The 12,242-nt window shown below is 40.1% G+C and overlaps 1 protein-coding gene across 1 annotated transcript; it reads left to right on the forward strand.

Moving 5' to 3' along the window:
• The first annotated feature begins 4,589 nt into the window (after nt 1-4,589).
• LOC126385200 (transmembrane protein 53-like) lies at nt 4,590-11,738 on the forward strand. The gene is made up of 4 exons (XM_050036795.1): nt 4,590-4,695; nt 5,548-5,790; nt 7,843-8,432; nt 11,019-11,738. Exons 2-4 carry the CDS (start codon nt 5,765-5,767, stop codon nt 11,378-11,380), a joined length of 978 nt encoding a protein of 325 aa, XP_049892752.1. The 5' UTR covers nt 4,590-4,695; nt 5,548-5,764; the 3' UTR covers nt 11,381-11,738.
• The last annotated feature ends 504 nt before the right edge of the window (nt 11,739-12,242 follow it).

Below are 12,242 nucleotides of genomic sequence, written 5' to 3' on the forward strand. Positions count from 1 at the left end.
TCGTTTGTATTTTAAAAAGTACCAATACCTTCATTTTGATGCTTCTGTTGTGATCATTTAACTTCAAATGGCATCACTGTCAACTGCTCCTACAAACTCAAGTGAAGACAAATCTTTTAGTGTCTTAATGCCTCAGACACACTTGAGGTAATTCCGTGTTGTATGTGTTGAGTTATGGAGGCACATGATGCCAGAAGGAAATCTGACAGAGATGAGTGAGAGGTGTAAAAGAGAAAGACTGGGAGAAAAAGCAGGAAGCTGTAACGGAATTTCCACACCCTGATGTGGGTGGACCCCTCCTGCCCGGAGAACAGAGAGGGCACATTCTCCCCTCCTCCCCTCTTTTTCTTCTCTGCCTCCCCTCCCTCCCAACTTTCGCTCTTTGCTCGGACAACAGGGGCCATGGTGAAACAATGCAAAAAGGAAAGGCCGGGGGTTTGTGCTGCAGCAATATGGGGGTGGTCTGAGGTGCTGAGAGGGGAAGACGGGTGAGAGGGCCTCGGAGTCTTTACGGGGGGGGGTCAGGAGAGAGTGATGGAGGCTTTCTTTTCCTGGGAGAAGGAGTTTTGATGAGGGGAATGTATAGAGAATCAGCAGGGATGAGGGGGAGTTGTTCAAAAGGTTGACGTAAGATGGGGGTAAGAGATGTAGAGTAGAGAGGGGCAGCTAGTGCGGAGGGTAACGCAGGCGCATGGCCGAGGGGGAGAGGGTTATGTTTTTGTGGGACTTAAACAGTTTTCTGCCTGACTGAGCCTGAAAGTGATCATGCTGAGCCAGGCAAAGAAAATCTCTGGCTTTTTCTGTCACACACACAAACACACAAAATCGAACTGTTAGCCACTCTCACGTCTTTCAGCTCATTGGTTTGAGAAAGTTAGTAAGTAGCTGGTAGCTGGTAACATAGTGGGGCATTTGGCAAGTGTACATCCTCCATCATTGAATATTTTTGTTTAATTGACTAGAAGGTGCTTTTTTAGCAAGACATCGATGGCCTTTATGGTGGAGATTAAAAAAAACGGGTGTTTTTCTTGTGACACATCAGCAGCATTTCCATCTTCGTTTGTGCCACCAAGATTTTGGTGCCATTTTCAGTACAGATTATGGCACCAAAATCAGTAATTTTAAGCAAAAACATTATCTTTTCCTAACTATAACCAAATGTTTTTTGTGCCTTAACGTAATCACACATAAACCACAGGGTTGTTGAAACACTAGAGACAGAAAATTTCGACATATCTGCTACATAATAGTGAGCAAATGTTACATGTCTGTGGTTTGCAGAGACATAGGACGCCAACATTTATTCTGGTGATTGGGTGGGTTGCCAGGATACCAAAAATCCAGTCACAACGGGGTTATTGATGTGCATGTAAATGGAAACAAACCTCAGTATAAATTCTAATATTATACCACACTCATAACCAAGGTCAAACATAAAACAGAAGTACTGGAAAACATAAGGTTGTGTGTGTGTGTGTGTGTGTGTGTGTAAAGGTGCAAATGACAGCGGAAAATAGATCCAGGAAAAGAGAAAAAGAAAGACAGAGAGCGACTGTGATGACCTAAAAGTGCCTTTGCTGCTGTATGTGAAAGAATGGAAAGACTTGCTCACAACTGTGGCAGCCATTTTTACAGTCACCTACACAAAACACTGTCATGACAACCGCGGCTCACGTTTACAGCGAGCCACACTAACATGAGCTGACGGTGATGTCACACGGACATTTTTGTGGTTTTAAAAGCCACAATGAAAAAAGTAACATACATGTGAGCTTAATTCAAGTAACATAAATCTGTTAACTCGTGTTGTGAAGCCAAGCTTTATGCACGTGTATTTTAAAATGAAGTGTAGATCCCAAAGTTTGGAATAATACCAAATACATCAGGCTGAATTATTAGGAAATATTTACAGTTAATGGAATAATGCAGCCATGAAAAACACTGACTCTTTCTTGGACTATCACACTCAGTATAAACACAATAGCTTGAATGAAGAGCTAAACAAGATGATGAATATGCGATGCTGTTACTGTGGAATAAGATTATTTTTAAGGGGAATTCAAAGGGGAAAACTTAAAGGGGTTTAAGGAAAGTCTTGATGTATATTTTGTCTCTGCACTAGTTTTTCAGTTTGGTTGAGGACACTTCTTGTTCCCACTGAGCCGTCTAAATGTAGACAACGTGACACATCAGGACGCAATTTCCTGGTTGAAAATGATCTAAAACGACTGTAAACATCAGATTTTGTGGTCAGCATCTCAGGATCAGATAACAAGCTTTAAATAAATAACTGAAACGGAAGAGGACCAGACAATTTCACATACAGTTATGTAATAAACTTAAGCAATTATGTGCTTTAAAATAAGACAAATAAAAAACACAACAGAAGAAACTAAGTTAGAACAATATAAAATAAACACATTAATAACAAGCTATTTGGACAAGTTGTAACAAAGAACATTTACTCATTCACTATACGTAAGAACAATTCTGAGGTACTTGACTTGAGTATTTTAATTATACGCAATGGTGGAATGTAACTAATTACATTTACTCAAGTACTGTAAGTAAGTCAGTCTCAGTGGGTGTTGGCCTCCGCCAGGGTTGTCCCTTGTCTCAGATTCTGTTCGTGATATTCATGGACAGGATCTCAAAGAGCGGGGGGGAAGAAGGGGTCCAGTTTGGTGACCTCAGAATTGCATCTTTGCTTTTTGCAGATGATGTGGTTCTGTTGGCTTCATCGCACCATGACCTCCAGCATGCACTAGGGCAGTTGAGAGTCTGTACCCCCAAGTCTGAGACCATGGTTTTCTGCCAGAAAACGGTGCATTGCCCCTTCCGGGTTAGGACTGCCACAAGCAAGGGACTTCAAGTATCTCGGAGTCTTACTCAGGAGTGAGGGTAGAATGGAGCGTGAGATGGATCGGCGGTTTGGCACGGCAACTGTGCCGAATTGTCAGGGTGAAGAGGGAGCTGAGCCAGAAGGCGAAGCTTTTGATTTACTGGTCCATCTACGTCCCAACCCTCACCTATGGTCATGAGCTCTGGATAGTGACTGAAAGAATGAGATCGTGGATACAAGCGGCTGATATGAGTTTCCTCTGTGGGGAAATAGAGATAGGGTGAGGAGCTCGGACATCCGGAGGGAGCTCGGAGTAGAGCCTCTGCTCCTTCACGTCGAAAGGGGTCAGTTGAGGTGGTTCGGGCATCTGATCAGGAACCTCCTGGACGCCTCCTGCTGGAGGTGATCCGGGAACGTCCCACTGGTAGGAGGTCACGGGGCAGACCCAGAACATGCTGGAGGGATTACATATCTTGTCTTTCCTGGGAACACCTTGGGGTCCCCCAGGAGGAATTGGAAAGCATTGCTGGGGAGAGGGACGTCTGGAATACCTTGCTCAGCCTGCTGCCCCCACGACCCGGCTTCAGATAAGCAGCTGATGCAAATGGATGCATAGATGTACGTAAGTATAATTTTGAGATAATTGTACTTAACTTGAGTATTTCCATTTTCTCCTGCTGTATTCTTTTACTATACTATATTTTAAATATCCTACATTTTACTCAGCTTTAGTTACTAATCACTTTGCATATTCAGATTATTGATACAAAATGTAAATCAGCTCATACATTATGATGTGTTATTATAGATTAAACCACCCAACAGTGTACTGAGTAATTGAATATGCTCCATCTTTACCAGCTGTAATGTAAAAGAGATAAACACATGAGTGCATCAATAATTATAATCTAATAATAGCCAGAACTGTCCATTTAACACAATGAGTACCTTTACTTTGATACCTCAAGTATATTGTGATGCTAATACTTTTGTACTTTTCAGCAGGTTTTTTACTTTTAACAAAGAATTTGTGGTAGTGCTACTTTTACTGAAGTAGAATATCTCAGTACTGATTCAACACTAATTTATACCTTTACATTTCAGGGGAAACTATGGAAGTTGTTACTTGTATCATGAGGGCAGTTTTGGAGTGATTTCTGCAAATGGTTTGCAGGGTCACAGCTCAGATAGATCTGTTTGAGAAAAGTGGGCAGCTGAAAAAAAGCTAATTATCATGAGGATAATGAACGTGATAAAGTGCTGGATTGTATTAAATTTGGCACAGTGACTATCTACTTATAAACATTTCTCCTGGGCTGGATTAAATGAACACCACAAGGCTTGAGTCACTTTAAAAGACATCAGATCCTCAAAAATTCATAGAAATGACACATTGACCACTTTTACGATGTAATCAATATTAATTCTACAAGTTTAATTTGAACACAATCATCAAAGTGCTCCACACACTGAGGTATGTGCTCTTTAATCTGTGTTAGCCTCTGGCTCCATCGTGTGGCCCTGAACTGTCTTGCAGTTATTTGATTAGTGGGTTAGAACAAATTTACTTGATGACCTTCTCATGTTTCCCTGTTCGGGTGAAGTGACATGTCAATGTGTTATTGTCATGGTGATAACTTGTCCTGGTCACAATGTCCTTTGGACTATAAATACCAAATCCAGAGATAGGCACTGTTTAAGCTGTTATGGCATGCTTAAAATATGCCACTTTACTGATTAACTCTACTGTTACTATGTTCAGGGGGACAGATGTGGACTTTCAATTACTGGACAGAGAGTGTGGAGATAGTAAACTTTTACAATACTTTTATTGGACGGATCTGCCGTTTGAGGTACAGATATTTTGGTTATTACAACATTATTACAACAGACATGATAAAGAATTCACATGAGTATGATGTTTCTATGGGTATCAGTTTATACTGGAATCAAAGGAAATTCATAAGTAGCTCAGCTTTTGGTTTTTAAATATGCCTGTAACACAGTTATGTAAATAACATTTACATAAATTACATTTTGATAATTAATGAATTATCATTACTGTTATTATCATTATTATTATCATATTAATACTAATAGATTTTGGTTTTATTGTTTATTATTTATTTTTTATTATTTATTCATTTATTTAAATTTATTTATTCATCATTTCCAAAGTTGTACTTGCACAAGTTTTGTCTTAGAGATTCAAAGGAAAGGAGGCAGAATTACATTTTAATTGATTTATCATTATCATTATTATTATTATTACTATTGTTATTTAATTGTTTTTATTATTCATTTATTTATTTATTCATTCATTCATTTATTTTTTGTATTCCTAAAGTTTAACTTGCACAAGTGCACAAGTTTTGCCTTAGAGTTTTGAAGGAAAGGTGGCAGAATTTATTACTGTCATTATTGTTATAATTACATTCAATTTATATTTGTTTTTTTAAAAAAAAAATTAAATTTATTTTATTTCTAAAGTTGTACTTGCACAAGTTTGATCATATTTACAGAGAGAAGCCTTGCAAAATTTGGCTTCTTTTGCAAATTTAATCTAAGTATAATTTTTAAAATAAAATGTGCTATTATTCTTACTATTATTATTAATAATAATAATACTAATTATAATTTTAAAAAAATATGTTTTATTTATTTATTTATCTATTCATTTATTCATTCTTTTATTTATTTTACAGTTACAGTTTGTATCCACGCCAGTTGGTGGCGGTAATGTGCCATTTCGTCCTTCCAATCGTCCAAAAAAAAAAAAAAAAACAGAAGAAGACGAAGAAGAAGAAGAAGAAGAAGGAGCTACGCCGATCCGTACCGGCACCGCGGCAGATCTGACCCGCTGTCTCAAGTTACTTTACTTGCAGAGGAGCAGGGCGGCCCCGCACACCGTCGCCTCACAGCATGGGAAACCTGCCGCTCTCCACCGGGTAACACCATGATATACTGTCATATAACGTGTGTGTGTGTGTGTGTGTGTGTGTGTGTGTGTGTGTGTGTGTGTGTGTGTGTGTGTGTGGCCTCTGTAGCGGAACTTGCACGGCTTTTAAAAAAGGCAGGTGTATGCTGTGCCACATCTTCCACATACATAGTGAAGCCTTTTTTTATGCACATTTTTAATGCACCTTACTGGTTGTACTGGTGAAAGTGACGCTGTAACGCCTTCACAGCCTGGCTGCCCCCTGTGTTTATCTGACATATGGAAACCTGCTGATGTATATATGGAATGCAAACAGTAAAATGATGAGTACTAATAATGATAATGATGATAATAATAATGTTATTGTTTAATCTAATATAATATTGTAGTATTCGATATTTTTACACATCCCACACAAACAGTACAGCCTTATACTTCCTCTTAAAACAGCTGTACATATTTATGTTACAGCATTTGTATAGTTTCTTTTTATATTTCATCATAAGCAGTTGCGGTACTTTGCCTTTATTTTTATTTACTCCTAATATTAATTCATTCATACATTTTTATTGTAGTTACATGCCTTTCTTGACCCGTCGCACTTTGGATAACAAGACACTGTCATTTTATAACCATATTATTTTGTCCTGCATGTACAGAACAAAGCATGTGGAAAAGGAAAAAGAAACACAAACAAATTATGAATTAATAATAAAAATAATAAAACATTCAAAACAACATCCCAAATGGACTGCTAATATGAGAAACTACCAAACATTTGCAGATTATGTCGATAAAACCACTCAATTTGTTTAGTATGTTTGCTTTAGATGTTACCAAACACTGTGTACTGTGTTTTCCTTACTGTATGTTTACCAAACACTGAGGTGTTTACAAGTTCCTTGTAAATGAAAACTAACTTGGTCATAAATCCTTGTTTTAATTCTGATGCAATAGTAAGGATCTTCCCCAGCCGCTGAATACTATAATCACTAATACTGTTCATAAACACAGTACCCTATAGAAACTGCTAAGAGCATGCTAACTTTTTTTCTTGTTCTTTTTTTTTAAAGGGAGTTAACAGTTTATCATTTTGAACCCTGTATAATATCACAATAATATTCCTATAATACATGTGACTGGACTTGGAGCCTTCAAGCGGCTACCTGCGGGGCTGAAAACTGAAGCCAACGCACAAGTGCCAAAAACTGCAGTTCCGCTAATGGCCACTTGAGGCTGGCTCCAAGAGTGAGTCAATCCCTTTAGACCTCCATGTTAAAATGCAACCCAGTCTCACTCTGAAGTCGTCGCCAGCACTTGGGCAGTGTCATTGTCTGACTTGGGCAGCGTCAGACAATGACGAAATAAGCCGTCCTCTAACGTCAGCATTATATGCGACCAGTTGCTATTATAGTTTAACAGTGCTCGACGGCGTCAGGGGGTGGTAGATGGGTTCAAACAAACATTGACTTTCACCCTGGAGAGCGATGTTTGTGTCCTGTAAGATTTAAAGTCAAACCATGTTCTTTTTTTCCTAAACCCAACCATGTACGTTAGTTGTTGAAGGAAAAAACCTCAGTTCGTGTTGATGTACTGACGTAGTGCGTCAGCTATCGCTATTTCAGTGTGTATTTCAGTTCTTAAAAGTTAATTGTAACATTCAGGTCACCTAAAAAAATTTGGTTGTACTAAAAGCCCCTCTAAGGAGTCGGATGTTCAGTTTTTTTTGGTACGCACATTTTGTTTGAAAGGTTTTAAGCCTGTTTTTTGCTAGCATAAAAGTAGCATTAGCATTAGCATCATGTTACCTCTCTTAGTGACAGCATACTGGCTCCGAACTGTAGTTGGGGACACACAAAATATTTCAACGTTTCTAAACATTGTTTTTTTTTTTTTCGTTTTTTTTTAAACTTATATAATCTAGAATTAACTTCAATACCTAGCCTTTAGTTTTCGTGGGTCTCAGGAGGATATACTGTACAGTTAAATCTGTCTTTCAAAGAAACAGCATATGAAATATTTGGGTGTGGGAGTGACTCATTTGGTTTGTTGTTTGTTCCAGTCTCTTCAGGACCGGTGCAGCTGTGTCTGAACAAGGCAGGTTCATAGCCAAGAGGATCCGCATTGGCATAACTTATTATTACACTCCGATCTCAGAGCCGGGGGAACACACATTAAGTGCTGCCAAAGACTTTCAAACATCCACCACTTTTTGCCCCGTCTCATCCCTGTCTTCCTCAGCTCTGCCCAAAAGCCGTTCCCCCTCTGCAGATCCTTCATCACCTGCCACTTCCCGTCCTCTCCTTGTCTTCTTCTCGTGGCTCGGTGCCCCGCTGGCTGCGGTAGGCAAGTACAGGGACCTGTACCTGGACCGTGGCATGGACTTCCTCCTCGTCCAGAGCAATGTAATGCACTTCCTGTGGCCTCGATGGGGGCTGGAATACGGGCTGGAGGTTTTGAAAGTTCTGGAGGAGCCTCAGTTCTCAGGGAGGCCGGTGCTGGTCCACGCATCCTCCATTGGTGGCTACACCTTCACCCAGACGCTCATCCACATCTCCCAGGGATGGAACAAACACACAGACCTGGCCCAGAGGGTGATAGGGCACATCTACGACAGCTTGGTGGTGGGCACCCTGGAGCGCATGGCGATAGGTGAGTGAGTGTGACTTATCTCGGGTTACTTTTGTGTTGGATATCTGTGTCAGATCTTTAAATAATTTACCAGCCAGCTGACCTTCTGCAGCAGCTTGGCAGGAGTTCAGGAAATATATGTGGCAGCATGTTTCCAACTTTAGCACAGTGTCTGCAAACACTTATTACATTCATCAGGTCACATACATATATAAAATTGGCTGTTATTGGTTACTTTATATTATATTTGTGATTGATCATTTAGTCTACAAAAAGAGGGACTATGACAGTTTCCCCAACCCACTCACTAGGGTAAATGTTGACATTCAGTCCTTGACTGTCATCAGTACTGCTGATATGTGTGCCTCATCACATGAGTTGATTTCATGTAATTAGTGGCACCAGCTGAGTGATTTATTACACCTGATAGGAATCTGTCTGTGTCTGTATCTGTTCTGTGAAGCACTGAAACGTTACATCTTTTTAATCTTTTTCCCCACTTTGAGCACCTTTTTGTTCACAGATGTCTAAAGTAAATAAGACTATAAGACTACCAACGCAGCAAAGACAGACTTTTTTGTTGCCCCAAGTAGGCACAGTTTCACAGCAGCCCAAAGACATTAACATCAGAAAACCATCATAAAATCCTACAACACAAATTGACGTCATCAGATGTTTTGTCTGACCAACAGTCCAAAACCCAAAGACAATCAGTTTGCTATAATTAAAGCCAAAAAATACTGATTATTGAAATGATGACAATAATTTCCAGTTACTTTTCTTTTGATTGACTATTCGCTGCAGCTTTATTATTGTTTCACACCGTTGCTACACACTGAACCAGGGATTTCTGGGGGCCCCTGTCTGACTTAGGCCAAGCAGTGGTTGACTGCTTTATCCGGTTGGTAATCCAGGCTTGTCACGTCAGCACTACTATGATTAACAGCCGTCGGAGAGAACAATAACGTCCCTGTGGACGTGATGAATAGTATTCAAACAGTCCTGTGGCAATACCTTACAGCAATGGGTGCTTTGTCCAGATAAAGACCCAAAGATATTTAATTTAATAAAGTGTGAGACAAGGAGAAGCAGCAGTCTCTTACATTTAAGAATAGGTAATATTTTTTCTCAAATATTATTATAAACACTCATTTTAATAGAGACTGCTAATAAATATAATGTGGCCGAAAGCTACAGTTGATAACTTTATTAAATATAACTGTCACTATATCCTTATTGTGTCCCTATAAACTTATTTATATGAGAGATATCAAATACAGCTCTAAGTTGTAGTCCACAGCATAACTCTTTGCGCCTCTCCCAATCGACCCCCTAAACCAGGGTTCGGAAACCTGGACTACTGTATCAAAAGAACCAGGCCAAATTTTTTTTTAAAAACTCATCTGGAGCCGCAATACACATTTGTGCAATTCAGTGACAACAACACATCCTATTTCATCTAAATTAGCCTATAAACAATCTTAATAGGTCTAAATAAGCATTCATTAATATGTTTTACAATAAAGGCTACTCTGCAGTGAGCTATTTATGATTATTCGGTACTTTAACTTTGCAGCGTTAGTGGTGAAAGCAAATAAATCTGTCCACACACTATGAAATTCTCTATTTTTCTCTGAGACTTTTGTTTTTTCTTTTGGATTTTGAATCAACAGCTAGCCTTAATAAGGAGACTCTAGACTAGCCATCACTGTTCGCTTCACAGAACTGCAAATTTTAGGAAAAGGCGTCAGGCCGCAAAAGTATCATGCACATAGTTGACGAGATGTTACAACATTGATTTTATTTATTGTATAGGCTACACATTTATACAGGGTGGAGCATCCCTTCTGTGCCGAGTTTGCATGTTCTCCCCGTGTCAGCGTGGGTTTTCTCCAGGTACTCCGGCTTCCTCCCACAGTCCAAAGACATGCAGGTTAATTGGTGACTCTAAATTGTCCGTAGGTGTGAATGTGAGCGTGAATGGTTGTCTGTCTCTATGTGTCAGCCCTGTGATAGTCTGGTGACCTGTCCAGGTTGAACCCCGCCTCTCGCCCAATGTCAGCTGGGATAGACTCCAGCCCCCCTGTGACCCCCAACAGGATAAGCAGTTATGGGAAAATGAATGAATGTATGTTATGTGTTTCTATATAATTTCTGTCAAAGAAATGTAAACTGCTCAAACTAAGACAGACATTTAATGTTGTCATACATTAATAACGTTAACTACTTCGAGGTTACACTGTATTTAGAATAAAAAAATCCACTTGTCTAGTCTGTAGAAAGGGGGCAAGCCAAAATCTCAAGGCACACCTGTATTTATAGCTGTGCACAACAGCTCCTGTAACATGTGTTATCACTCTTATCACGACATGAGCTTCACTGGTGCTGTTGTAATTTGCTCCGCACTATAAAAAGATCCATTGCACCACTCAAGTCTTTCTCCTTTTAAATGTTATCATCGCTCACACTGGCTGCCAATCAGGGCTTTGAATGAGCCAAATATTTATGATTCCCACACGCCAATAGAAAAAAGACCAGTGTATGTAACTTTGCTCTTGATTATAAAACATTAACCCTCTTGATTATCTCCTGTCTCTTGTTATTCAGGCCTCGGCAGGACTCTGGTGCCACGTTTGGAGCGCTTCATCAAAAACATCGCCATGTTTTACTTCTGGCTCTTCAAACGCCAGACGGCAGACTTCTACAACAACGGCATCCAGGTGTTCCACAACAGTCCGGTTACAGCGCCGGCCCTCTTCTTCTACAGCGAAAACGACCCCCTGTGCGACCACACTGACCTGGAAAAGATAATTGACCTCTGGAGGAAGAGAGGCGTGACTGTTAGGAGCAGGAAGTGGAAGGTGTCCAAGCACGCAGCCCACATGCGATGCCACCCAGAAGACTATCTCTGCACGCTGGAGAAATACTTGAACTCGCTGCACGTTCCCTCCATCAAAGCAAAAATGTGAAGTGGAGGAGCAGAGGTTTGGTTTGACTGAACTTTAAAACTGTACAGAAGCTTTATGATTTTAAAGAGACGACACTTTGATCATTTTATCTCTGAGCTGCATGATTAACGGTGTAATTTAACAAAGACGTTATGTCTCTCTTTTAAGGCATTATTCTCAATAGTTTGACTCTGTTACGATTCTAACCAATGTTCTGTTTAAGGTGATGCACTATTTATGATTCATGACTGTGGAGCCTTTGTCATGTGATGCTTGCTTTGCACAGGAAGTGTTCTTGAATGAACTGTTGTTGCACCTTGATACCAGAGATCTGGTTTTTGCACAACAAAATAAAACTCAAATGTGACTCAGATTGTCCTTAATCTCTTTTTAATCTTGCGTCACTTTTACATATGGCTGGATTTTGTTTGAGAGGAAGAACCAAGGTGCTTTTCATTATGCCAACGTGTCTCCTTGCTTCCCTCACTCGCACTTTAGCTCCTTCAAGCAAGGATGTGAGAGAGAGATGCGTGGGATACACCTATGTTTCCTTGCTTTATGCTCCTCGAGTAGCCTCCTCTCCCCTTAAGGTGCGTTTAAGGGATGGGAAGATCTTCCATGATGGCTGTAGGGGAGCAATTTCCAGGTCAAAGGAGAAGAGAGGATGCCAGGAAGTATGTAGCAGACTTCACTTTTCTTCTTTGTCTATTTTGTGCCTCCTCATCTTCATTCTCCTGCCTGTGAACCTGGATATCATGCTCATGATTGTTTAACCCAATGTGTAATGCGACTGCAGTTGGTCCAGATCGAGGTCGGAACACGTTCTCACCACAAACGAACCGCACCAGAGTTCGTTTGTAACCGGACTGAGACCTTCTTGAAG

The sequence above is a fragment of the Epinephelus moara genome, chromosome 23 (assembly GCF_006386435.1).
Source record: "Epinephelus moara isolate mb chromosome 23, YSFRI_EMoa_1.0, whole genome shotgun sequence".
NCBI lineage: Eukaryota > Metazoa > Chordata > Actinopteri > Perciformes > Serranidae > Epinephelus > Epinephelus moara.

Bases quoted from the DNA above. Each gene is read 5' to 3' on its own strand.
- LOC126385200 (XM_050036795.1), top strand. From the start codon at position 5,765: ATGGGAAACCTGCCGCTCTCCACCGG. The intron at 5,791-7,842 runs GTAACACCATGA...TGTTTGTTCCAG, and splicing joins AACCTGCCGCTCTCCACCGG to TCTCTTCAGGACCGGTGCAG. The intron at 8,433-11,018 runs GTGAGTGAGTGT...CTTGTTATTCAG, and splicing joins CCTGGAGCGCATGGCGATAG to GCCTCGGCAGGACTCTGGTG.